General features: G+C 49.6%; 6 protein-coding genes across 6 annotated transcripts; 4 read left to right on the top strand and 2 right to left on the bottom strand.

The window, feature by feature from the left end:
- Window positions 1–5,733: 5,733 nt before the first annotated feature.
- EURHEDRAFT_450221 (histone deacetylase complex subunit SAP30 Sin3-binding domain-containing protein) lies at window positions 5,734–6,539 on the top strand (the record flags this gene model as incomplete). Its single annotated transcript, XM_040783871.1, has 2 exons — window positions 5,734–5,964; window positions 6,057–6,539. The coding sequence occupies 2 exons, from the start codon at window positions 5,734–5,736 to the stop codon at window positions 6,537–6,539; spliced, it is 714 nt and encodes a 237-aa protein (XP_040641331.1).
- Window positions 6,540–6,870: 331 nt separating this feature from the next.
- EURHEDRAFT_513500 (BRO1-domain-containing protein) lies at window positions 6,871–12,301 on the bottom strand (the record flags this gene model as incomplete). Its single annotated transcript, XM_040786172.1, has 7 exons — window positions 6,871–8,007; window positions 8,064–9,651; window positions 9,737–10,042; window positions 10,074–10,077; window positions 10,511–10,692; window positions 10,761–12,013; window positions 12,083–12,301. The coding sequence occupies 7 exons, from the start codon at window positions 12,299–12,301 to the stop codon at window positions 6,871–6,873; spliced, it is 4,689 nt and encodes a 1,562-aa protein (XP_040641332.1).
- A 235-nt stretch (window positions 12,302–12,536) lies between these two features.
- EURHEDRAFT_409881 (endopeptidase La) lies at window positions 12,537–16,319 on the top strand. Its single transcript, XM_040781217.1, has 3 exons — window positions 12,537–15,695; window positions 15,756–15,973; window positions 16,081–16,319. Exons 1-3 carry the CDS (start codon window positions 12,701–12,703, stop codon window positions 16,243–16,245), a joined length of 3,378 nt encoding a protein of 1,125 aa, XP_040641333.1. The 5' UTR covers window positions 12,537–12,700; the 3' UTR covers window positions 16,246–16,319.
- A 2,789-nt stretch (window positions 16,320–19,108) lies between these two features.
- EURHEDRAFT_450371 (kinase-like protein) lies at window positions 19,109–21,343 on the top strand (the record flags this gene model as incomplete). The annotated part of the gene is made up of 2 exons (XM_040783877.1): window positions 19,109–19,633; window positions 19,775–21,343. 2 exons carry the CDS (start codon window positions 19,109–19,111, stop codon window positions 21,341–21,343), a joined length of 2,094 nt encoding a protein of 697 aa, XP_040641334.1.
- A 1,381-nt stretch (window positions 21,344–22,724) lies between these two features.
- EURHEDRAFT_529148 (CobW family GTP-binding protein) lies at window positions 22,725–24,487 on the bottom strand. Its single transcript, XM_040787097.1, has 6 exons — window positions 24,314–24,487; window positions 24,170–24,253; window positions 24,066–24,077; window positions 23,905–24,001; window positions 23,312–23,849; window positions 22,725–23,258 (listed from the first exon to the last, which is right to left on the bottom strand). The coding sequence occupies exons 1-6, from the start codon at window positions 24,441–24,443 to the stop codon at window positions 22,884–22,886; spliced, it is 1,236 nt and encodes a 411-aa protein (XP_040641335.1). The 5' UTR covers window positions 24,444–24,487; the 3' UTR covers window positions 22,725–22,883.
- Window positions 24,488–24,633: 146 nt separating this feature from the next.
- On the top strand, window positions 24,634–26,625 carry EURHEDRAFT_409886 (Mob1 family protein). Its single transcript, XM_040781218.1, has 2 exons — window positions 24,634–24,938; window positions 25,006–26,625. Exons 1-2 carry the CDS (start codon window positions 24,693–24,695, stop codon window positions 26,446–26,448), a joined length of 1,689 nt encoding a protein of 562 aa, XP_040641336.1. The 5' UTR covers window positions 24,634–24,692; the 3' UTR covers window positions 26,449–26,625.
- Window positions 26,626–26,686: the final 61 nt, after the last annotated feature.

Consider the following 26,686-nt stretch of genomic DNA (forward strand, 5'->3'; position numbering starts at 1 on the left):
TTTTTTTTCCTACTTTTTGTATTGAATAAACCAAGAAATGATTACCCAAGACCAAGAGTCCAAGAGTCTACTTTACAAAGAAATATCAATATTAGGCAGCATCTGATTATGTACAAGTATATCTCCAGGTATACCCCGTTGATACCCCGTACGGAGATACGTAAGAATACAGGCACAGAAGAAAAAGAAAAAAAAAGGATGTGGGGCAGACTAGAGTCGATAGGGATTCCGTAGACCGTAGGCGGCACTGCAGAAGTGGCTGTGGACCCGTGCGTGGCGGTATCGTATCTTACATTACTGTATTACTTACAACCCATTATAGACGGTTATCGCGGGTGAAAGTAGAGTCAATATGATTCACCACTATCCATATTCGAAGTATATAATGGAGTTAAATTGATAGCTAAATAAGACAGCTGTCCATGATGAACGATGACGAGAGCAAATGCTTCGGGCAAGACGATGTATTATTCTTATATCGCCGCAGGAGTCCAGACCAGTCAGTGATCGCCGGTGATTCAATCGGATGATGGACAGCGGGCAGGGAATATACAAATATTTCTACAAATAAAAAGTCCCTAGCCCGCACCGTGACGAGATCATATGTTCCATTCTTATCATCCTGGCATCATGGTCCTCAATCCGGGGAACTGAGGGCTGCCACGAAAATGTCCCGGGATGACGCCGGTAAGCCTCACCAGTAGTCTATACGAGTTAATAGTAGACAAGGCTTACTACTTGCCAACACAGCCCCTGGTCTCAAGTAATTACACTCGTTGAACATCATCACACCACCCTCCAGAGTACTCTGTAGAGGGAGGGGGGAGACTCGTACACGCGCCCTGCATATACGTTGCACCCTCAATCAAAGGAAAAAACGACACATAATCTTTCTTTACCCCCTGGGGTACGGAAATGAACCTCTGCAACCATCATCCCATCCCCCATTCCTCCTTAGTATCCACATTCCAACATGTCAGAATAATTACTTTTCTCGGACAAACACATTGCCATTGTTCTAGTCATGTCGTGATTGATTTACGTACATATTTTACCTACGACTTACCCGGGAGTCTATTCCCCAGATGAGATCATGAATTTACTACAGAAAAAGTCACCGGATGGATCGGAACCAACCTGGGGAAATCATCAGTCATCATTCTCATTCCCCGTTCTCCGTACGGAGTTATCTGGGGTGGATTTCGCCGATAATTTGGCGATTCGGTAAACTCTCGGTATTTCTAGTCACGTCTCTACGCCACCTGAACCTTGGTGCTATCGAAGGCGAGAAGCAAGGGTGACTCTAATGTACAAGAGATCAGGGGGAACTGTGTACAGGGTATGAAGTAAAGCAACCAAACAGAGGCAACGACACTGAAAACAATCACAGGATGAGAACATGCCATTGATAATAGATACAGTAGTAGTACACATTCCACCGACAGGCGTACGTAATCCGATCCCCGCAATACTCCAGGACTCCCCCCTGCGATCAGCAACCGGCGCATCAATTGACCCTGTTCGTCTGCCAAGGTCCTCATGATTTGCCGAATCAGGTGAATCTGTCTGCAAAGGAAAAAAGGGACGGACCAACGGCGATTGAGATCTCTAGATAAACCCGATAGCAGAAGCACAAGTAACATATTGCGTGCCGACTGCCGAGACTCACTTTTATGTACCCTGCTTACAAGCGAGGCGAGGCGAAGCGAGACTTGTACATAATGCTATCAACAAGCAGGTACGCAGCTGATGAAACAATACCCGCGATTTGCCGAGGCCAAGTCATTTCGGGGGTTCGCTTTGCCGCTGACAGTCGATGCTACGAGTAAGAGGTGTAAAGTAGAGGCTGCGAGTGTTTGCTCTATTCATCCAATAATAGATACCCGGGTAACTATTCTGTAACACTGCTCCGCGCATTGTACGGAGTGCTCTACATTGTGCACTCTACCGGTACAGCACTCGCAAGTAGGGCATCGGCTCTCCTCCGATCCATATCTGGAGATCTTTCCCGCGGTGATCACCCTTCCGTAACCGATCCGGTAGGTATTGACTCTGCATCTCCATCAACTGGTCAGAGATATGGGCTTTCACCGCTATACTAGTACAGCAGTACGTGGTGGCGCGTAGAAAGTGGGATACTACCAGATCACACGACAAATTCTGGTGATAGACGCCGAAAAAAATTTTCACTCCCCACTATGGAGCTGTGATCAGCATGATCGAGTTTGCCCATAATCCAGCTGGTTGGTGCCTGCATGGGGAAGAAGCGAGGGCGAGAAGAATGAACACATGACGACCGGGACGTGTCTCCGGTGCGGATCATTTGGGGTTGATTGCATCTACTTGTTTGCAAGGTCTTTCCGAAATCGCTGCTTTGCTTTGCTGCCCTTTACTATGTGTCATTCCGGTCTCGCATGGATATATATCATCACTACTGTCTCTCGCAGGTGTACGCGCATACACTATTCATAGCTGAATAGAATTTACAGTTGCACCGGTGACGAGATATTGAGTCATCATTATGCATTCATCACAAGAGTAAAGTTGCACAACATCCTAATACCAACAACCTTCCTTTTCCGTCTCTCTCCGCAATTATCCCCGTACAGATTACAGATTGCCGCGCAAGCTATCCGGATTCATTATCTGAGGGATTCAGAGATAACCCATAGCCAACTTATCTTGATAATTCTTTCGCGATCCAGGCAGCATTCCAGCATTCCTTATCTTACAGTACAGAGTTACCGATGGCGTGCTACGTACTCCATACTTCTCCGTACATTGACAACCCCATGCGGGGAATCCGGGGTTGGTTGGTAGTCAAGCGGCAACAGTAGTACAAACGATATCATAATTCACACCACAATACGTCGCATCGTTATTTCCCGCAATCGATCTATTCATTACTAGTGCTACTAATGCTGGTCTACTTGAAACAAAATACTGTTGTCAGTGTAACTCTGCGGAGTACTCCAGTTCACCACTAACGAATTCAGCTGTACGTAACAAATTACCATACAGAGGCTTACGGTACCGTAATGCCACGCACTGCCGCTGCCCAGCCCACCGAGAAGAGATTCCCGCAACTTCTGGAACATTAGTCTCGGTGATGTCATTGGCGGCTTGCTGCCTGTCATGTTGCTTTGTGGAGATCGTTCCAGACTGCATCATGTGATGCTGGGCTTCTCTATGGTTAATCTTGCAACGTCTTGGCAAGGCTCCCACCCTCCACCAAGGTAGACCAAAGTGCTTGAGATGAGAAGCATGTACGGGTACACTGTCGAAGGGAGACTAACCAATTCTCTTACTAATTATACACGCGCGTACTTGTACCTAATAACTCGTTTGGTCGCCACAATACAGCGGCCTAGCCATGCTAGAGATAAATTTCACTAACCCAGAGACTCTTGAAAATCTTTGCTGATAAACAAGTATCGGCATTCCACGGATTCCCCTAGAAAGCCAATACATCCTCATCCGAGAGATACCTATACACGTCTTTTGAGGAAATTGGCGAGACCGAACATGACCTTTCGGGCACCCGAATGCACATGACTACAAAACGGGCGATCTCATCGCCAAGCTGGTGCCCAGCTTGGAGCAACATGCGCTCCCTCTACAATTGGCTTATTCTCCATACAGAAGGATAGACGCAATGAACGCCGACGTCGATACACTTGAATATTCCCTTGTGAGGTGTGCCACGTTCAGAGGCGACTCGACAGCAAAAAGGTTGGGGATTCAAACCTCTATTAGAACGTTTGAATTTTGCGACGACTGACCAGCGTTCGTCATGGAAGTTGGTGTCCATTTGAGTTTTGAAAGGCCTCGGCTTTACGCGGAGTGGTGGCTCGTGAATTTGAAAGGTGCTGTCAAGATTCTTTTACTCAAAGTATACCTTGGAAAGGAAAAATTTACGGTTGAAAAATAGAAAATGGGTACAACCCCTACCGGAGAAAGCGCCGCTACTGATTTACCAGAAATGGCTTCGTCAATTTTTATATTTCGGCGGGAATATAGCGACCGACAAATATGCTGCAACTGACAATTTTATTCTCAAGCTCAAGGATCTCTTCTAACGCAACTCGTCACTCCATGAAGCAGACATTGTCCTGAGCAAACTGAACCTCACAAAATAGATTGCTTTTGATGGCTGGCCTGCAATAATACAGTAGCCGGGTGTCGGGTGTCAATATATTAGAGATAGCTTTAGCTTATGATAATCACATCAAGACACGGTATTTGTGGGGCAAACATTTGGCGTAAAATACATACACCTGGGGAAGGACCACAGTACGGAGTACAAATCTTATTATCTAATTCCGGATGCTTTAATGCCCCTGAGCATCAATCAGCATTTGTTAGGTTATACGCTCCGTGATTAATGCGAATCGGGAGCTGGGTTTTGGGGTATGCCCGAGCCACTCATTCCATCACGTGCTCCCAGCTGGACTTCACATATCGGAAAGCTACACGACTAGCATTTCCTGCAGAGTTCCGTACCTGGCGAAAACCGGATGATAGTCCGGCTTTCTAACTATCTTTTTCTTCCGCTTTGTTGTTGCCGTTGTTGTGCCGGACCTTGGGGCGCAAGGAGAAATTTTTAGGTACTCCGTACTCCGCGGAGGATGTCCGGATGGGATGGCGTCATGTTAAGACAAGCATGATTTGCGGCTAGTAATGTTCTTTGTACAGCAATACAGTGTTTTGTATAGTGTTGTGAACAGAGTCCTTATAGAGGCGACTCAAGTAGACAAAGTGGCAATTCTAGTAAGACCACCTTGGGAGCGACAGACGACATTCAACAAGTGAAACTGAGAGAGACACCGGACGATTTCGGAAGAACGCCGGAGATTCCCTTAAGTGCGGGGCGAGAAACTGCTAACCTGGAGAAAAAAAACCCGTCCATCCCCAAGGAGGCACCTCGGTGAGAACTTCCCCTGACTAAGCACCCCAGATCACAGCAATCAGTGAATAATTCCCTCGGCATCGCCGGTCCGAGTCCGGTCGGCCTCCCATGTCCTCTGGCCCGACTCGATCCCGACTGGGGCCGAATCCCGTGTGGTGGTCTGAGAACTGGCCATTACTTTACTGTTTTGGGAATTGTTGGTATCAGATTTCTTTAGCGACATGGACGATTGTACTCCGGACTTCCCTGCCCTCCACGGAGTTTGAATGGAGGAGTTTCCCCATCGATCCATCATTACGACAGCCCCGTTTCGTTCTGCTGGCCGTATTATGTATTCGGTACGGATGCGCTGTCTGGTGGCGGTGAAGAATTTTCTTCTTTCAGTACAATACTACGTACCCCATACACTTACAACATTCTATACGTGTTCTATCGTGGATGTGCCTGAATCGACTTTGGACAACTCATTGATCTACCAGCTTACCGCCCTCCTGTAAATCTGATTCTACTCCAGAATTTCTCCAGTGAAAGTCACATGACACATTAATCACATGACCGTGACTAAGACATGGGAATCACCTGACTAGGGCTCTGAACTCGTCAGACACGTGATGTCGCGCCTCGAGATTCTGCCGCGTCTCGCCGCCCTCCGAAGCACCGGCTCAGAAAAGTTGCATCCAGAGATGACTTACCATAGCGCTAGCATCATAGTCATTTACCTTGTTGTCGTTTGGTTCGATCATTGGAATAGTATTCTATAAACTTACTGCATTTGTGCTTTTGCATTTATATCCCTCATTTTGGTCTTATTGGGTCCACCCACCATGGCACCCCCGCGACAGCAGCGGACGGCTACAGTAGCTGATGACTCGAGATCAGAAGCATCCAGCGGTCCCAGAGAACCCAAGACAACGACAGGCAAGGGTCGCAAGGGAGTAAATGGGACGAATTCATCATCAAGAGTGGACGGGAGAGCTTCTGCGGGTTTCAATGCTGCGAATGTGAATGTGACCAGTGCCCCCGCTCAACAGCAATCATCGGAGGAATTGCCGAATGTAAGTACACCATTCTTCAGTTTTGGACTATATGAGTTTGATATACTTTTCTCGGAATGCGCGGTTCAATTGTCAATATTAACGCAGTCCAGATCCCCTGGTCCGACATGCCCCTCGACATCCTCCACTCCTACCGCCACGCCTACAATCTCCCCATCCCAAGCGCCTACTCCAAAACCTACTCGCACATCCTCCTCTCGCAAGGCATTGGTCTCCGATCACCAACATCACTAGCCGTCCAACGTTCCCAGATCCTCGCGCAGCATCCGCACCCGCAACCGCACCGCCCGCAACCCGCCTCTTCCTCATCTTCCTCGGCTATGACCAATGGCATCACCCACCGCAACCACAACCACAACTCCCGAAAGCATAACAGCCGTTCTCCGTATCATGAGAAAAATGCGCTTGATCGGATAATCGGCCAGAGTCGAGTGAGCAAGGAGCAGCTTGCGTTGGCGGTGCGCAAACATTTTAATAGTGCCGGGCTGGCGGAGCAGGAGACTATTGCGCGGTTTCTGTATAAGGTCCGTGAGGAGGGAAAAGGGAGGCAGTTTCGGTTGAGGTTTCAGCCTTAGCCATTTTTTATTTTTTATTTTTTTTGCTCTCTCCCTTATTTCGGGTTTTCTTGGGTTTATTGGGACGGCGTCTTCTCGGTTTGGTTTTAGTGCTGGTATAGTTTTGCTTGGAAACAGCCCCTCTTGCTGTTTATATTCATGATACCCATGATGTTTTTTTCCGAATTGATTTATTTACTTGTATATAGACTTTTTGGGGTACTCGCTTTTTCGCTTATATTTGACACTTTGGACATTTGCTAAGCTAGTCGACCGAGTTCATTTCACAAGTCTATATATCATATGTCATAGCCTCCATAAAAAAAGCAACTAGCCCTGATACTAAATATTATCACTTCCACGCATTCAGCCCTGCCCAAGGATCACCTCCCTGTGTCGGTCCTTGACCCTGAGGCTGCGACTGCGACTGCGCCCTATGGTGCGCACTAGATCCATATGCTCGACCCTGCGCGTATCCTCCCGGTCCCGAAGGGAATGGGCCCGTTGACGGCGGATACGCAGTTCCACTGCCACTACCACCAGTCTGGGGCCGTGGCGGCGGGGGCGGAGGGACGTAGCCCGGCGGTATGTACTGCCCTGGTGCCGGGGAAGGGTGATAAGGCATAGGGGTTGAGGAGAAGTATTGGTTAGGGGCCTGCGGTGGTGGGGAGACCGTGTTTTTCGGGAAGGGGTAGGCCATTGGATTGTAGGCTTCTGAAAGTGGGGCGGCGGCGCCTTGTTGGTATGGTTGTTGGTGGGGCTGGCCTGGATGATAGGAGGGCATGCCAGGGTTGTATTGAGCGAAGGGTGCTGGAGAGTGCGAGTTGGGGATGTTGGGTGGGGATTGGAGTTGGGGTGGTTGCTGAGTTGGGGCTGTAGGGTAAGGCTTTGGTGAGGATACGCTAGGGTATGCGGGTGTTTGGCCCGGAGGTGGTGATTTGGCATGTGCCGAGACAGCTGGTGAGGTTGAAGACGGTCTGGGATCGGTGGATAGGCGTTCCATGAGTTGTCGTAGTTTTTCGCGTTCTCGATCCTCCTGGTCTGCTGAGCCGCTCGCCTTGTCGCGTTCGATATGGCTCAGTAGTTGGGCTCCTTCGGACCTCCGGTTGTTGATGAAAGTTTCGACATTCTTCTTTAGGCTTTCCACTGTGTCGCTCATTTCAGTATAGAATGCCTGCGCTTGAACGATTCCTGACAGGAGGCCGTTGAATGCATCGTATACTTTCTTATACCGGCCCATCACGGTGTTGCGCTGGCGTGTGATTGTCTCGTATTTCGATTGCTCGGCTCTGACTCGCTTGTCTTGGAGCAAGTCGCCGTAGATCTTGGTGAGTTCTTTCATCAAAGAAGCCTGCTTGTGGTTCGCTTGGAGAAGCCGGTTTTGATGCGGACGGAACTTCTCCAGTTCAGCCTCAAAGAGCTGGCCTTCTTGTCCTGCAATGGATTTTTTGTTCAAGATCAAGACATTCGAGATATCGTCATTGTGAACCTGTTTGCCAGTCAGCTACTGTTTTCCAAAAGCCTCGCTAAAGTAACTGAGAGTACCTTGTCCTTCAAGTCCTTCAACACCTGCGACCGCTCTCTCTTGACAAGGTTCAACTTTTTCAAGATTGACTCAACCCGAGCAATCTGATCAGCCACTGAAAGGGCCCCCTCATCAATATCATCCAACAGGTTGCCCTCCGCCGCAGGGCTGCCTATTCCATTCTTGCCCTTTCCATATTTAGAGCCAGCTTTTAGCATCGCTCGCTGGAAAAGGACATCGGCCTCATCCGTTTCTCCGGCTGCTTTTATCTCATCAAATTCTGCCTCGTACTGATTGAGAGTGGACATGAGTTGCGAGTCGCTGGCACTGGCCTCGTTGACGGTATCGCGGTACGTTCGCACATCACCACGCAGGGTTGTGTTCAGCCTGGCACTTGGCTGCTGACTCCAATCGGCACCATACTTGGAGCGCATCTTCTCGCACACACTTTCTTCCAGGTCGAGTTGTTTGGAGCAATGATCCAGCTGTGTTAGCACGTCTGTCTTGCGTTCTTGTAACTCATCGAAGTCCTTGGTGAATGGCTTGTGGCCCGCCAACTCCCGACACCATTGCCGAAATTCGTCGTCCACTGTCAACCCCTGATCCATTCCGCCCTTGAGAATACCGAGGCTGCCAGGCAGTTTCAGGTAATCCAAACTGGCTGCCATTTCCCCATTAGCGGTTTCGACCTTTTCCGTTTCAGCGCGGATGAGCTTGGCCTTCTCCTCGTCGTAAAGACTAGCCGTCTCTGTGACAGACATAGGGACCAGCTTTTGGAAAATATCTGGTCCAATGATTCGTTGAATATCTTGACCCTGATACAGCTCACTAACAGGGATGGCCTTCGCGGCTGGAAGCTTGGCAACGGTTGACAGACTGGCTTCATTTGGGACAGGTTGGTGGTAGATAAAGTCGTTATCTTTGTTGAATGTAGAGAGGTTGGTCTGCACGACCGCGAGTTGGTGTTTGATGAGATCCAAGAGACTGGAGCCCGACTCAGTACTTAGGTTCGAATTTGCAGAGACAGACGACGGAAACGACTTGGCCCAGCTCAGTGCGACGTTCGAATGCTTCTCAGCCAACTGGAGCCTACCAATAGCTATCCCATGCTGGTTGGCTTGGCTATCTGCTAAAGCTTGGTGGTACGAAGCGACAGAGTTCATGTGCGCTGCTTTGGCCTGGATGACAAGCGACCACACCTTCTCAAAAATGCCCTTAGAGACATAATCTTGCATAGCCTCTGACGCTTGGGTATATAGGTACGCTGCCTGACTGGCCAGCTTCGCAAGGAGCCCGGGCTTCTTCCCATCGACCACCTGCTTCTCAAAGAAGACCTCCTGGGCCTGAGCAAGAGTGATGTTGATCAAAGTCTTGACAGTTTCGCGGTTCAGATCGGTCGATGGTGCGTGTAGGAAGTTCTCATTGATATAGGTGAACATGCCGGCAGATGCCTGGAACGAGTGGTAAGCGGTCTTCAAACCGACGTCTTCGGCGCGATTTTGGTCCGCGGCATGACACGAGAGGACGGCAGAGATGTTGAAGATGATGGAAGCCTTTTCGTAGGCCAAAGAGTATTGCGAGGTCGGTTTATGAGTAAAAGCGTCATACCTATTGTCAAGCGCGCAACCCTGTTAGCAGTATTCCCGGAAGGGAGGGTTTTCCGGCCACACAGGAAACAACAATTAATCCATACCAGGTAAAAGAGATCTTAATGTGATTCTCGTCCACAGGAAACCTCAAATCCAAGAGTTCCAGCTGCCCATAATACCGATATAGCAGATCGCGCCCTGTCGCACTGTCTTTGCCCGCACCCCTCATGTCCTGGCGTAACCGGTTGAGCGTCGCGCATTCTTGTGAATATCGTTCAGGGTCTTCGCCGTAACTCTGGCGAATGTAATCTTTCAGAGGTCGTATCCAGTCGATTTCATTGGTTTGCTTGAGAGGACACGAGATCATCGGCGATTGAATCATCTTGATGAGCGTCAAGGAGCGGGAAGCGCTCCCATTCAAACGAGATGGGGAAAGCGGACGGATCTGCTAGTAGGTAAACTAGGATGCAACAGGCGAATATGAGTATTACCAGAGAATCTAGAGCTGGTTGACTGAGGAAGCCGAAGCTGTGATGGTAGTGAGGGAAGTGCTGATGGTGAGGTCGGAGGTGGAAGTTGTGGGGTATGACGGTCGACCGCACGTGGGATGGAGTATACTAGCATGTTCTAATATCTATGACAGCGGGCACAATATATAGCTCAAATATTTACTATGGAAGGCATAACAAATAAGAAGCAGAGATGTTTTCGTCTATATAGTACAGTACAATATGAGTACAGAGGACAACACCCCAAGATCAAAACACCCATGCTCGCCGACGCTATGATATCGTTTCGTAAATACATCCCGAGAATGTCCCAAAATACACATAAGTATAAAGTCACGATTAGATGGTAGAGCATTTTTCAACTCGAACCCGAGGACTTCTTGCCATCTTTGTCTTTCTGGTCGTTTTGGTCGCCGGATTGGCCTTCATCTTTCTTGCCCTGCTCACCCTCAGATTTGTTCTGGTTCATGAGCTTTTGCCAGGCAGATTTGAGGAATCCTTCGTTTTGTTGAGAGTCGCCGCCTGATGTGCCATCAGGGCTGGTTGGGTTGCTATTGACATTGTCAGTGTCTCCTTCCCTTCTACCTGTATACGAAACTACAGGAATGTCACGACTTACTCTTTCCCGAGGTCCATAACTCGCTTCGCCGACCTGTCACCCATCTCGTCCGCCAGAACCTCCAGGATAGTTCGTTGGTTGCTTGTGAGATATTTCGGCATGGCGACCTTGAATTCCACCCTCAGATCACCCTTCAGGCCTCGTCGGGGGCTGCCAAGTTTCTGCATACCCATTCCAGAAAGAGTGATGCGCTCGCCGGTGCCGGTGCCAGTGGCAACCCGGATCTTGACATCGCCGTCCAACGTTGGGATATTCACCTCACCACCCAAGAGAGCGGTGGTGAGGGGGACCGATGCGGTGTATAGGATATCGGATCCGGAACGACTGAATCGTTGGTCAGGCGAAACTCGAATCGATACGTATAGGTCACCCTTCTGGGTACGGGAGCCCGGTGCGGCATTGGTTCCAGTAGGAGGGGCGTCGCCTTCCCCGCTCACTCTCATCCGCATGCCGTCCTCCACGCCAGCGGGAACATCGATTTGCACTGTCTTGCGATCCCGTACGACTCCATTACCGTGACACGAACCACACTGCGAGCCAGGAGGAACAGTAAGACCTGCTCCACCGCAAGCGTCACAGGTGGCAGCCAGTTGGAAGCCACCCTGCATGAAGTGTACCCGGGTTCCGGACCCGTTACATTGGCGACATTGGGTGCGCTTGGCACCTTGCTTCAGTCCATCACCACTGCAAGTACCACAATCTGTTAGGGGAGTGATAGCAATATCTCTGGATGTGCCCTTCGCAGCCTCCATGAAGGAAATACTAGTCTGCACCTCGATGTCTTCACCAACCAATACTTCCTGGAAGGGGCCTCGTCTACCCCGTCCAGAACGGCGTGCGCCACCCGTAAAAGCACCAAAAAGATCCTCGAAATTGATATCCCCTGAAAAACCACCGCCAAAACCACCTCCGAAAGGACCGCCAAAACCACCTCCGAAACCACCGAAACCTCCCGCTCCGGAAAACGGGTTCCCACCCGCGGCACTCGGATCGAAACCGCCGTTTTGATCGAACGCAGAAGCACCAAACTTGTCGTAATTTTCTCTCTTCTTGGGGTCGGAAAGCATCTCATAAGCCGTCTGAGCCTCTGCAAACTTGTCCTTGGCGCCGGCTTCCTTGTTCGTATCGGGATGGTATTTCTTCGCCAATCCATAGTAGGCTTTTTTTATGTCACCTGCAGAAGCACTCTTGTCGACACCTAGGGTCTTGTACGGATCCGAAATTGCCTTGAGGGGAGTAGTCGAGTGGAATGTCTATGAGCAAAGAAAAAAAAAATTCGGTTAGCCAACGGTTATATACATAATTCATCACCACCAACGTACCCTTGACGAAGCAGGCGCCGGATTGTGTCTCTTCTGGTTCGGATTGGACTCTCTTAGGCGACCTGTAGCAGAAGCCATGGGGGCATGATAGGCCCGGACATGGGAAGACGAGCGGACATAGTTGGTCGCAGGACTCTGGCTCGAACATTGTCGCGATGTCCGCAGAAGACGAGCGGGGATAGCCGCAGCCTTGGGCATTGCGGAGGGAACCGGATTCATGGTGAGAATGCGATGAGCGCCAACAATCGAGTTAAATCGATAATGCTGAATGGACGGACGAAATGAAAACCTGGAGTACCGGACGACTCATAGACTCCGGATCACTAATCCAGCGTTGAGGCCGACAGAAGCTTCGAGTCGAAAAAGTTTCCCACTCGGGTTACGGAGAAACAGAAACACCGGCGATGATGAAAGCCCGCGATGCTTCGGTAATCGACCTTGGGATCTCTTCACACGACAAGTTGCCGCATTGTTGCTTTGCATTAATTGCTCTCTTGCTTTTGCTACTGGCTTTACCACTGTTATTGATAGGAGGGTTTATCTTGTTTTCTTATTTTAAAACCCCTACCCAATACCCTCTGTTCTCGTTCCCCATCGCCTTCCCCTCATACATATAGCATGCTCCGCGGCCAGACACTCCCCTGGAGAGCCGCGCTCCAACAAACATCGCGTCCCCTCGCTGCTAGACCTCTGCTTGCATCTTCGAGATGTCATGCCAGTCTCCGTTCAGTTCTAATCGCTTCGCGAGTCTCTCGCTCTCTTCCATCCTCTCCTCGCACCTTCTCGTCGAGCTCCATCCGACGGCGGGAAAAGCCTCCGCCGGGTGATGACAAAACTGACCCAGAATCCAAAGAGCAAAAAGATAACAACGAAGAGAAAGACGTGGAACAAGGTTCTGAATCTCGACGCAAAACGACAGATCGCTCGTCAGGGAAGCGTGGCTCGTCACCAGAACCGGGAGCTCCGACATCGGGATCCGCACGGCGGAAAGATAAGTCCACCGCAAACAAGGAGAGCCAGGCTGTCGACGAAAATGTGAAGAAGGATAATAATGCCGTGGAAGGAAAGGGAGATTCGACGGATACCCCATCGCCAATCCCCGTCAATGGCAACGGCTCATCGGACTCGAGACCTAGCGGCGCGAGCAATGGCGGCAACGAAGATGGTGGCAATGGCAAGAAGGGAAAGAAGGGATCTAATGATAAAGCCTTGCAGAAGCCATCAGTCCCTGAAGTCTACCCCCAGGTGATGGCGATCCCTATCGCCAAGCGCCCACTGTTCCCGGGCTTCTACAAGGCCATCACCATCAAGGACCCGAACGTGGCAGTCGCCATTCAGGATATGATGAAACGAGGACAGCCTTACGTTGGCGCTTTTCTGTTCAAGGACGAAAATGCCGACGGTGACGTGATTGAGAAACTCGAAGACGTTTATGATACTGGTGTGTTTGCTCAGATCACTGCTGCGTACCCACTTCGGGGTGAAGCCAACGGCGTGACCGCTGTGCTTTATCCCCACCGGCGCATTAAGATTTCGTCGCTGCTGCCGCCCTCTGATCAGACGAAAGCTTCTACTTTGGAGGACAAGGCCACAGAGAAGCGAGGCGATGTGGTCGCTAGCTTTGAAGAAAGTACCCCCGAATCGACACCTAAGGATCACTACGAGCCAACGTCCTTCCTACGGAAATACCCAGTCAGCCTGGTCAACGTGGAGAACATGGCGGAGGAGCCCTTTGATAAGAAGAGTGCCATCATCCGTGCCGTTACGAGCGAAATTGTCAACGTTTGCAAGGAGATTGCTAGCCTCAATCCCCTGTTCCGAGACCAAATCTCTGCCTTCTACACCGACCAATTCCCCGGAAACCTCAGCGATGAGCCAGCTAAACTGGCCGACTTTGCCGCAGCGGTCTCCGCGGGAGAGTTACACGAGATGCAAGAGGTTCTCGAAATTATGAACATTGAGGAGCGACTGCCGAAGGCGCTCGTGGTGCTGAAGAAGGAATTGATGAATGCTCAGCTTCAATCCAAGATCTCGAAGGATGTGGAGGCCAAGATCCAAAAACGACAGCGCGAATACTGGTTGATGGAGCAGATGAAGGGTATCAAGAGAGAGCTGGGCATCGAATCCGATGGCAAAGACAAGCTGGTCGAGAAATTCAAGGAGAAGGCAGAAAAGCTTGCAATGCCTGAGGCAGTCAAGAAAGTGTTCGACGAGGAGATCAACAAACTGGCGCACCTGGAGCCCGCCGCGTCTGAGTTCAACGTTACCCGCAATTACTTGGACTGGCTAACCCAGATCCCATGGGGTCAGAAGAGTGTAGAGAACTTCGGGATCAAGAATGCGACTACAGTTCTGGATGAAGACCACTACGGCTTGAAGGATGTCAAAGACCGGATTCTCGAGTTCATTGCTGTTGGCAAACTTCGTGGCACTGTCGAAGGCAAGATCCTTTGCCTTGTCGGACCTCCAGGTGTCGGAAAGACTAGTATTGGAAAGTCGATCGCTCGCGCGCTCAACCGACAATACTACCGATTCTCCGTTGGAGGTTTGACGGATGTTGCTGAGATCAAGGGACACCGGAGGACTTACGTTGGTGCGCTTCCCGGTCGCATCATTCAAGCACTCAAGAAGTGCCAGACCGAGAACCCACTCGTCCTGATTGATGAAGTGGACAAGATCGGTCGCGGTCACCAAGGTGACCCATCGTCCGCACTTCTGGAGCTCCTTGACCCCGAGCAGAACAACTCTTTCCTGGACCATTACATGGATGTCCCGGTGGACCTGTCCAAGGTTCTCTTTGTCTGCACAGCCAACATCACTGACACAATTCCTCGGCCGCTGCTCGATCGGATGGAAATCATCGAGCTCTCAGGATACGTTGCGGATGAGAAGATGGCCATTGCAGACCGGTACCTGGCTCCCGCCGCGAAAGAACTGACTGGTCTGAAAGATGTCGATGTCACCTTGAAGCAGGATGCGATTGAAGAACTCATCAAGTCGTACTGCCGTGAGAGTGGTGTGCGAAACTTGAAGAAGCAGATCGAGAAGGTGTATCGCAAGGCTGCATTCAAGATTGTCCAGGACCTTGGTGAGGATGTACTTGGGGAAGAGAAGGCTATCACCGATGAAGGCAAGGCTGCACAAGAGGAAACGAAGAAGGAACATCAGGATCACCCGACAACGAATGACCCTGCAGAGCCGCCCCTCGAACCAGAGAAAGCGACGACAGAGCACCCACGCCTCGCATTGAAGGTTCCTGACAGTGTGCACCTCAATATTGGTAAGGATAGCCTTAAGGATTATGTTGGGCCCCCAGTTTACACGACGGATCGTCTGTATGACACCTTCCCACCTGGCGTGACAATGGGTCTTGCATGGACCAGCATGGGCGGCGCCGCGCTGTATGTGGAATCTATCTTGGAGAACGCTTTGACTCCCAAGTCACGACCGGGTGTCGATATCACGGGTAACCTCCAAAGTGTCATGAAGGAGTCGAGTCAGATCGCATACTCGTTTGCCAAGTCGGTCATGGCCACGAGATTCCCGGAGAACAAGTTCTTTGAAAAAGCCAAGCTGCATATGCATTGTCCTGAGGGAGCTGTGCCGAAGGATGGTATGTTATTGATCCTTGCCCAAGCTACCCTTGACGAAGAAAACTAACATTGCGTCATAGGTCCTTCGGCTGGTATTACGATGGCCAGCGCACTTTTATCGCTAGCATTGAACCACTCCCTTGCGCCGACCATTGCTATGACCGGAGAATTGACGGTCACGGGTAAGGTGCTGCGTATCGGAGGTCTGCGCGAGAAGACCGTGGCGGCCCGCCGTGCTGGCGCCACGAACATCATTTTCCCTGCAGACAACATGTCTGACTGGCTGGAGCTTCCTGAGGTGAGTTCATCGTGCTTTTTACCCTCGTCTGTTCGCAACAATGTGGATCGAGTGCAAGGATGCCGAGTGTAACAGGGTCTGCTGGCTAACCTTTTTTCCGATTATAGAACATCAAGGACGGCATTGAAGGTCACCCTGTGAGCTGGTATTCGGACGTGTTTGACATTCTCTTTGCCAAGTTGGACAAGGAAGCGGCCCGCCATGTGTGGCAGAAGCAGCTTACCGATACGTCGTCCAAGAAGTCCAAGGCTGACGAAGATGAATTGGATTAATTGAACTGGTCACGTTGGAAGGGTCCAGGGTCCAGTCTTTGACTCGTGGGTCCTATTTTTCTCCGTTTGCGCCCATTTTCTCTTTTTTTTTTTTTTTTTTTCTTTTCTTCTATGTGTTGGTATATACTCCACTCTGTTTTGTTGCCATGATCTTGTGATTTCCTGTATCTTATTTTGTTTGGGGGCCACTGTGTATCCTTAGCTGTACATGGCGTTTTCATCATGGAAATGCATGGATCGGAGTTTTTTTGTGTTTTCTTCTCGATTTTCCTTATTATTCCTCTTTTGTTGTCGCCGCTTCGCAGACTATGAGGATGGTATAGAATTCTGGTCATCTTATTTTCTACAAGCGTCGGATATTCTGCACATGTCCAGTGAGCTGTTATGGCTTGAGGAAAATTCTGAAGAATCACTCCACTTTCGGAAAAAGAAAAAAAAAAAAATTCAACACAAGAAAAAGCAAAAAAGAGAAATCAACATTGCATTGGAGACACCCTGAGCTGGCCATCGTCACCGTCATTGTCGATGGCGATAACCGAAGGACCGAGGAAGACCACGGGGGAAAGCTGCCACCGCACCGGAAGGGCATTGGCTGATCTAGAAAAAAGAGGTGTGTATGAGAGCGGATTTTATTTGTATGTATTGGCTATGTATGTGTACAAGAGTTCAGTTGTATGTAAGTGTATGTGTGGGCGTCGACGATTGATTGAATTTCGGAGCCCCGTTATGGACTCATGATTTCATCCAACTGTCAAAACTCAACGATGCAAATGTAGCCAGAATCAGAAGATGAAAACCTTGACTTCCTCCACCAACGAAAAGCCACACGAGAGATTTTTCGTGTCCCCATGTTACCTGTCAGCCAGTCGAAGCGATGAAACCGAATGCAGCCGAATACCCACCGTTTTATGATATGCCCACCGAGTCGAATCTGAGCGCCAGCGAGTTGTGATTGGACGCATCGCCGGAGCATCACTTTGAAACGAACCCTTGGAGGGGTATTGTTACCTTGTTTACTCCGTACTATTCTTTTCCTATTCCTTACAATTGCATGTTTGGGTTGTTGGGCGGTTAGAGCGTTACTCGGGATATTTGGAATTGCAACGAGTTGAATCAACGCATGAAATACCATCGGTTGGGATTGCGATGGTTTATTTCGTGGTATGTATTTTATTTCTATTGTTGTCGGGGTAATGGGAAATGTCATAATACATATGACAGTTGTCTGTTTCCATGCTTCGAGAAGGTCCTTGGAGTGTGCAGCTGCAGGAAGTCTACAGTAGTGGATGGGGACGGTGATTCATATAGCAGATACGATACAGCAGACCCAAGAGTATGGTAGATTGATATAACCAACTTGGCTGTGATATAATCAAGTATGTCTGGGATGTTAATCAACACAGAGGCATTCATGGGATATCCTCAATACGCGGACTGCGTAGACGATCAATAGTGATATGACATCGAAGTGACATTGAGTCATAGGTGGATTATATGGAGACCCAGGTATTCCCGATGCATGGCGATATCCGGAGTACTGCCCACTGGACCCTCCTACGTACTCCGTATACCCAAGTACCAGTACACGGTCACCGCACAGATAAAGATCTTGCCTGTCAAAAAAAAATAAAATAAAAAAAATAAAATAAAAAAAAATAAAAAAACTCCAGGTCCCCGAAGAGCCAGGTCGAACATAGTTATAGAGGATGTACATCAGGCATGGCTGTGTCAGGCCGCTGTGCATCGTACTTAGCGGTCTACTTGTAAGATGACTGACTTTGAGAGCTAATTCTAAGAGATGAGCCCTGTATGTTGTATGTGTATGTATGTATGTAGCTGTATCCATAACTGGATAGTCAATAGCGGTGTTTTTATGGCTGCATCGTGGTGCGTCTTATAATAAGAAGAAATGGCATCCTCTTGTCATTTCGGCGCTGAGTTCTTCAGTGCAGAATTGCATTGCAATTCTAACTCGACCAACGGTTCACAAGACTATTACATTTTATATTTTACTCTGACGACAGGCAGAAGATCATCGGAGATATTTCGATCCTTCTGTTATTTCTATCGATTTCTATTAATTTTGATCTATTTCGCTGTCTTGGACATGGATTGAGGGCTGTCCAAGTGGTGACCTCCAACTTCATCTCTCTCCTTTTTGAACAAATATATTCTTATATCAGACCATTTCCTCTATTGCCAACTACATTTGTGTTGTTTTTCTTTCCTTTGAGGAGATGGTGGTGCCTTTATGCTAAAAGTGTCATTCCATACTCGATACTACTAAGTGCTATACAACATCCTCACCGACTCTCAAATCACTCATTTCTCCCTCTCTCTCTTCCAATTATCTTCCACCAACGACAATTTCTGCGAAAAAAAAATTCTGATCTTTCATTCTGACTCCAACTGTGTTTTCCATTATTTTTCTGTTATTTTTCCTTTTTGGTGGTGAGCAATAACACACAACAAACAAAACCACCAAGAGAGGGAAAAAAAAAAGCCTCACGCTACCCCAGCCTCCTGACTGAAAGACTCGAGCCTCTTTCTCTCTCTCCTCTCTCTCTTCCATTCCTTCTGGAACTTCTATCGCAGCGACTCGAATTGTATCACCTGCATCTCTTCATTGTCTACGCCTTCGTCTCAATTTCTATGGACACACCCCCTGTACCCTCAACCTGCAGGGTGTCCTCTTTGACTCTTTCACCACCAGCCACCAGTGATTCAAACCTGCAGAATGGCCATCAGAATCGCAGATTCGTCTTCTTCTAGCCCCTCGCGGCGCCCTTCTCTGAGTCTTTGTCCTGAACCGGACCGAAAAGCCTCTCTCCCCCCTCCGAAGAAGAAAAAGGCCAAGCATAGTATGTGGCATCGCCTGGGCTTGCGCAAGTTGCTAGGTCGTGAACAACGCGATACTTCCTCTTCCTGTTCGCCCTGCCAATCCCGTCCTCAATCCTATCCCGTCCCCGGCGCTTCCTCTCCTGACACTACACCCAATGGCAGCACCGCCAATGTCAAACCCCATGAGAACATGACTCGCAGATTGACGCGCCGGGTTGGTGTCGGCCTGCCCCGTGCTACCACCTTCAAACGCCAGGTCTCCGAACAGAGAGATCGTCTGGAACCCTTCGAGCCGCCCGAACCCCGCCGTGCCGCGTCCGCCGACCGGCGCCGCCCTGTCAGTTCTCAGACCCAGGGGACCAAAATTCCACAGCCCGCTCCGGGCCCGCGGACGTCCGCCCCCGAAATGCAATGGCGCGAGCAAAGCGAAAAACACGGAGAGGGAGAGGACGCATCAGCAGTGATAGCAGAAGCCGCAGAGGAATCCGAAACTACGGCGCCAACAGAAAAAACAACAGAACCGGAGGAAGCAACGGAGCGAACCATGGTTGACGAATCTTCTGAAGCAAATCACAATCACCCCAACCATACAGAGGACGTTGATGACCGTAGTGATCTCCGGTCCGAGCGGAGCTGTCGTCCCCCGGAATCAGACCCAAACATGGAGACTATGGATCCCGCCGAGGAGAGTCGCATTATCGAAATGGAGCTGGAGAAGAGATGGATCTTGAACCTGACCATGCACTTCCGTGACCGCTCGCGGCGCGAGAAACTGTTCGTCACCTATGCTGAGACCCCTACGCTCTGGCGCCGGGTCACCGTCTCGTGTGACTACCGCAGTCCAGAGCCGGATTCGCTGGAACAAGATCTGAGTGAAATGTGGAATCAGAAAGATCGCTGCGCACGCATTTACGAGTCTCTCCGCGAATCACTGGCTGAGATCCAGTTCTACGACACAGTTACGAATCTGAAGTTGGAGACTCGAGATGGCCGTCTGCATGTGCATGTGACGGAGGACGTGAACGAGACTATTGCCTATCCCGCAATTTTTCACATTGGGCATTTGCCAGGGATCAAGCTTGTGTCTGAGGACCATTTACATTTCGTGAGACATGAATCTGGATTTGTCTACCATGTGGAACTGAACGGTCGATCCTTTATAAAGAAGGAAATCCCCGGCCCCGATATGGTCGATGAGTTTCTCTACGAAATTAACGCGCTTCACGAACTCCTGGGTGCGCAGAATGTCATTCAGCTCGAGGCTATTGTGATGGATGAGGAGCGCCAGGTTATCAAGGGTCTGTTGATCGGCTACGCAGACAAGGGAGCTTTGGTTGACATGCTCTACTACCGCGACGGCAAAAACACCATCCCGTGGAAGCGACGGGAACGCTGGGCGAAGCAGATTGTCCAGGGCTTGGCTGAAATCCACGAAGCCGGCTTCGTGCAAGGTGACTTTACCCTGTCGAACATCGTGCTTGATGGCAACGACGACGCAAAGATCATTGATATCAATCGCCGCGGTTGCCCTGTCGGCTGGGAGCCGCCGGAGATTGTGGCTAAGCTTGAAAGCAAGCAGCGGATCTCCATGTACATTGGTGTCAAAACAGATCTCTTCCAGTTGGGAATGACCCTGTGGGCCGTCGCAACTGAGAATGATGAGCCCGAACGACAATGCCGTCCATTGCTCATCCCCGAGGACATAGACATCCCAGACTACTATCGAAGACTGGTCGCCATTTGCATGAGTCCATACCCTCAGCAAAGACTCTCGGCCAAGGAGCTCTTGACCCTCTTCCCACCCTTTATACCTCCAACATCGCACGCATTGCCGATGGTGTATTACCCACCACCGCCCACAGGCATGGGCGTCGGGCCACGCACCAGCCATCCTCATCCCCATCCTCATCCTCCTTTGGAGAATGGGTTTGCTTATCTTCATTCGCGGGCTGGTTCCGCCGAGGAGAGCCAGCAACCCCAATCCCCGGGCCAACAGCACCCACAGGATGATGGGTACTCGTCAATGAGCCGTCAGTCTCATTCTGACACCGGGCCGCGTCGTGTCAGCTATATTCAGTCTGATGGCGAGAAAACGCGGTCTGTATCTCCGGAGGCCGTCGAGGAGGAACCGAAGCCCATCGAGGCTTCCATGCAGCTTGTTCCTCGGGTAGATCCGTTGGATTTCTTGAGGAAACAAGCAGCGAATACAGATGCAAATACGAATAATACAAACAACAACAACAACAACAAAAACTAATTGGAGGGCGCGAAATGGCCTCTCGACCTTGAAATTGTTATTAATGGCGACGGAGTTTGGCTATGGAGTTTTGGACTTGGGACTTGATTTTCACCTATTTTCACCTATTTGTCTCTGTTTTGATTATGTTTTTTCTTATTATATTCCCAATATTGAAGCACTCTTGACGACGATACGCTTTCCTATGTCTATTTGTATTTCCTTGTGTTCTCAGCGATCTGTTGGTTGATTGGTTGATTGGTTGATTGGTTGATTGGTTGATTGGTTGATTGGTTGATTGGTTGATTGGTTGATTGGTTGATTGGTTGGTTGATTGATTGGTGTCAATACTTCACTTCTCCTTCCATCAGGACTGTATTAGTCTTAGCATTCTCCCATTCTTGTCCCATAGAATAGACGTGATTCACTTATGCAAGCAATATATGCACCATGTGCCAAGAAAAAAAAGGTCCTAATTTACTTCTAACTAATTAGGGACTAACGTCCTCCACCTTCTCCCCAATCTCCATTCCTTCTCTATGTCTGTCCTTCCTCTTCAGGTAACCACCACGAGCGCAAACTGAAGAAAGCCACCAGTGCCAATTAAAATCCCTCAGAAAACAAGGCTGAGGGGGATTTTGGCATACATTGCTTGCATATGTATGTGCTTGCATCCACAGCTGTTCCTGCATTGTTGTAGGTGTGTCTTAATGTTTATGATGGGGATTGAAGCCCAATATCATCAAATATCAGAAAGTTCGATGCATATTACTACACGAAATAACTCACGTACGTCGTGCTATGCATGGGTTCTGGAGATAACGGCTTAAATGACAAGCCTTTACAAAGCGCGGGAAGGACATCGAATTCAAGGCAGCCCACGAAGGCGTTCTGCGGTGCCTTACTGCGAAGAGGTAGTGGGATTCCCGTCTGCCCTCGCTGTGCCTACTATGGTTCAAGCATGCCACAGCTATCCATGTCGTCTCCAAACCCGCGGTCGAGCTTGTCACCGTTTTGATAAGTAATTGGGGCAGGTTGAAACCCTAGCAAAAGGGGCTTTTGTTGGAAGATGGCCGGAACATCCGAGCTGTTAGATGCTCACTTCGCTGCTGATAAATCCTGGTCGGGGGAAGCCTGCATTGCGAGATCCATCATGTATCAATACAAGGTCATCATTGATTACTTCTTCTACCTGCACATTGTTCTCGTTTCTTGCAGCCATTAGATCTGGGCACTTTATCCGGCATCAAGGCTTATGACTGGTGAGAACTTTGTGAGATTTCCTACTTTGGACGGGACAGCGCCAGTCAAAAAACAGAGGTTTATCCAGGCCTAAATTTACGATGAAAGAGTAATGGGTTAGAGAAGACGGACAGGAGTTGATAGGATTTTAGCATATATTCCACTGCGGTACATACCTACGGTATGGGATATGGCAGCCAAGTAAATATAGTGGCCTAGTGGGACATGCGGGATCAATTACAAACATGAATCGTGTATTTTAGCTTTAAATATGATAATGTACCACCTGGTAATCGAAAATGCAGCATAACCCTAAAACCTATTCATCACCCACCAAGAAAGCTTCAAAACTCTCCTGCCACGGCTTCGCATCCGTCCCCAGCCCCCGACCAATAAGCACAATCTTACAGCAAGCAGGTTTCTCAGGGTCAGATTGTGGCACCTGCTCCGAGTCTCTAATCTCGAAAATATCCCGGACCGCTTGGATAATCTTTGTTGATTTCTCGCCGTCGCTCAGTGCCAGGATACCTTTTAAGCGATGGATTTCGAAATCGGTAGGTTGAGCCTGGGATGGGCTGGAAGGAGCAGGAAGGGGGAGCTTAGAATCCCAAAGGACAGACTGCAGCCAGGTATCTATGCGGGAGACTTTGTCGGCGGGGATTGGGGGTGTTATAATTGAGACAGTTGAGATAGCCTGTATCCGTCAGTATCTTGCATCAAAAGAGCTCTTTGAGAGAAATGGTATACCGGATCAATATGACTATGGCCCTTTTCACCAAAGTCCAGGCTAGCGAGATGATCATATGCATGCAAGTCCAACACAACGCCTTCAATCTGCGGCGTCTTGCTGTGGTCCGTAACATGGATCTTGGCGACGCTATTGATCGCTGAGATACGGTCACGAACGATCTCCAATTCCTCCCGGGTTACTAGATCTGCTTTGTTGAGGACAATCACATCCGCGTGTGAGATTTGCATATGCGCCATGGATAGCACAGGGCCGTTGTGCCCATGCTCATGTCCGTTGTTTTTACCATCAGGTGCACCACCATGTCCCGAAGAAGCGATCTCTTCCGGCGCCGGCTGGTCGAGAAGATGGAGGATATTCTTGGCGTCGACGAGTGTGACGATCCCGTCGAGGTAGATAGAGCTGCCTAAGTTATCGTCGACCCAGAAGACGGGGGCGATGTTGCCGGGGTCTGCTAGACCGGTGGTCTCAAGGAGAATGTAGTCGAATGTGCCGCGGCGTTCCATTAATGATTCGATGGCCATGACGCCAGAATCTCTGTTCTTGTTAGTCGACCTCTGGAAAGGGATTAGGGTATTTATGGGGGGACTACTTGACAGAGCAGCAGATGCAGCCGTTTCCGACGTCCATCCATTCGGTAACTTCTTTTCCATCTTCGTTGACGGTAAGAGGTTTTTCGATGTCGGAAGCTTTGATTTATATGGTTACTGATCTGTGCAGTTTTTATAGTCTTGATCGAGCTTGGGTACTCACAGTCTCCGAATTCTACAAAAAAAAAAAAAAAAAAAAAAAAAAAAAAAAAAAAAAAAAAAAAAACTTAGTATAGATGTCCTAGATTCATGTTCCGGAAAACAAACCATTCATGATCACGGCTATCTTTTTTCCATGTTTTTTCGTAAGAATATAATTCAGCAATGTTGTCTTCCCCGCGCCCAGATATCCTATATACGTTAGTTAGTTTATTTCCTTCTCTTTAATCCAGATATCGGGTGTTTGTATACCAGTCACCAGCGTGATCGGCACTCGACTCTGCGCCGGAGTGTCTGTTGTCGTAGTTGGCGTGGACGAGATCGGATTCACCGAAACATCGACCAGCGCGGGAGGTGTATCATCATCTTCTATGCCTGCCATATTTTTCTCTTCCTTCAAGCCAAATGATCTAAATAAGATGCGCGTACAGATTCGAGATGTCAGCGGAGACGATGGATGACGTTGCCCAGAGAGGATGCACTAGGGCATAGGGCTTCCCCGGTCACTGGGTTTGGTTTGTTTGATACAGTTTTCCATATCGGGTTATCTTCAGCTTCAATCCCGCCCGTCACTCGTTCGCTACACCCCTATTTCTTTCCCCCTCTTTCCCTTATAGAATCTCTTTCTACAATGGCAACCGCGGGAGTCCAATCGTCAACCTCCCCGCGCTTACCCAGTCCTCCGCCGCTCACAGAGGTCCAAATTGACTCCCCGTCTCCGTCGGTCGGCGACGAGTCCTCCGGCCAGGATGCAGGGCAACCACTAGGATACACCCCGGACAACAACAACGATGAAGTTAGTGCGACGCGAAGGGTTCGACTCGGGAGTAAGGCAATTGATATGGCTGCTGGTCCGCCATTGATTCCTCTCGCGCAGGTTGGTTGACTCCGACGGCAAACAAAGAGTTGCATTCGGCAATTATGTGCTAACGAGAGATGAACAGCTCGACTCCCCGTTCCAGCTTCAAGAACACCTAAAAGCCCTGCACAACCACTATACCCGACCTGAAGGCTCCGAAACAGTCATTCCGATCCACCGCGACATCGCGATCCAGCTTGCGGAACCCCCTGAAGGTGTCGACCGGGCGCTCTGGCTCTATGAACTATGCCGCTTCCTCACCATGAAGGTCAACAACCTTATCGTTGCCTTCTTCGCCGAGAATCCTCCCTGCTCCATCCAGACGTGTCCCGAAATGCAAGCGTCCGAATGGCAGTACCTCTGCGCCGTCCACGATCCCCCCAAGACCTGCTGTGCTATCGATTACTGCTGCCACACGCTCGACTGGGCTACGAACATCCTTACCTCTCCGAAACACTTCCCGAGTCGGTTGACGCTGGGCTCGGAAGCGAGTGGTGGTCCGCAGGCGAGCATGAGACACTTGGTCAACATCTTCCGTCGGGTGTATCGTATCTTCGCGCATGCTTGGTTTAAGCACCGAGAGGTATTCTGGCATGTGGAAGGTAACGAGGGACTTTATATTTTCTTCAAGACGGTTTGCGATGTGTATCATCTTATGCCGGAGGATAGCTACACGGTTCCCGCGGAGGCAGAGGGCATCGAGCCGGCTGCAGAGAAACCCACGAAGAAGCCAGCTGAAGGACCACGAGTTACGATATTGCGAAAAGAAGATGAAGGATCCAAGGACGGCGACGCTAGCGCTACTGCACGACGTCATAAACACTCTCCGTCCACTGGTTCACGCGTTGCTACTATCGCTGAGAGCGCTGAGGATCATGAGGATTCTAAAGCCGAACTATTGGAGGTGAAGGAGGACGCTGCTCCAGAGAAGGAAACCGAAGATAGAAAAGGAGAAGAAGAAGAAGAAGAAGAAGAAGAAGAAGAAGAAGGCGAGGAGACTACCATTGCGCTCGAGGAGCCTCGGGAAGTGACAGAGCAGCCCAACGGCGATAACATCGTTATTTACGAGCAGGAGGTTAGCGAGGAACCCAATTCAGAGGAGCGCAAGCCCGAGGAATCTAAGCTTGAGGAACCTGAGACGACTGAGCCGGAAGAGGAGTCGCAACCACGGCCTACGGAAGAGCAAGCGGAACCCAGCCAACCCAAGGAGCCGCAGACAGAGCCCGAAACGAGCAAACCGGAAGAAAAGATCGAACCCTTCCCAGCTGCAGAGGAACGTTCCTTAGAGCCAGCGCCAGAGCCTACACCGGAGCCTATTTTGGAACTAGAGCCGATAGCAGAGCTAGAGCCCACGTTGGAGCCCATGTCGGAGCCAGCGACGGAGCCAGCGGCGGAGCAGGAAGCAGATCTAGAGTCTAAGCCGGAGACAGAGACTAAGACAGAGACAGAGGAAAAGAAAGAGCAACCAGCAGAACAAGTCAAGGAAGCCAAATCTGAGACCGAACCGGAACTGGCTAAAGAGGCTTAAAATCTTCATCCTTTCTTTTTACGATGATTCTGTTTCTATGACATGGATTACGGTTATAACTTGCATGTTTCTGACGATTTCCCTGTATGATAGCTTTAATTTTTTTGTGAACATAGGCACTGTAATATTGGATATGACATTAATACTTTTTGAAATTGAATGATGATGCCTGGATTCCCCAATTGGTCTGTATGGTGTGCTGTATTGGGTAATATCTCAGATCGACCGTCTCCGAGCA

The sequence above is a fragment of the Aspergillus ruber genome (assembly GCF_000600275.1).
Source record: "Aspergillus ruber CBS 135680 unplaced genomic scaffold scaffold00005, whole genome shotgun sequence".
NCBI lineage: Eukaryota > Fungi > Ascomycota > Eurotiomycetes > Eurotiales > Aspergillaceae > Aspergillus > Aspergillus ruber.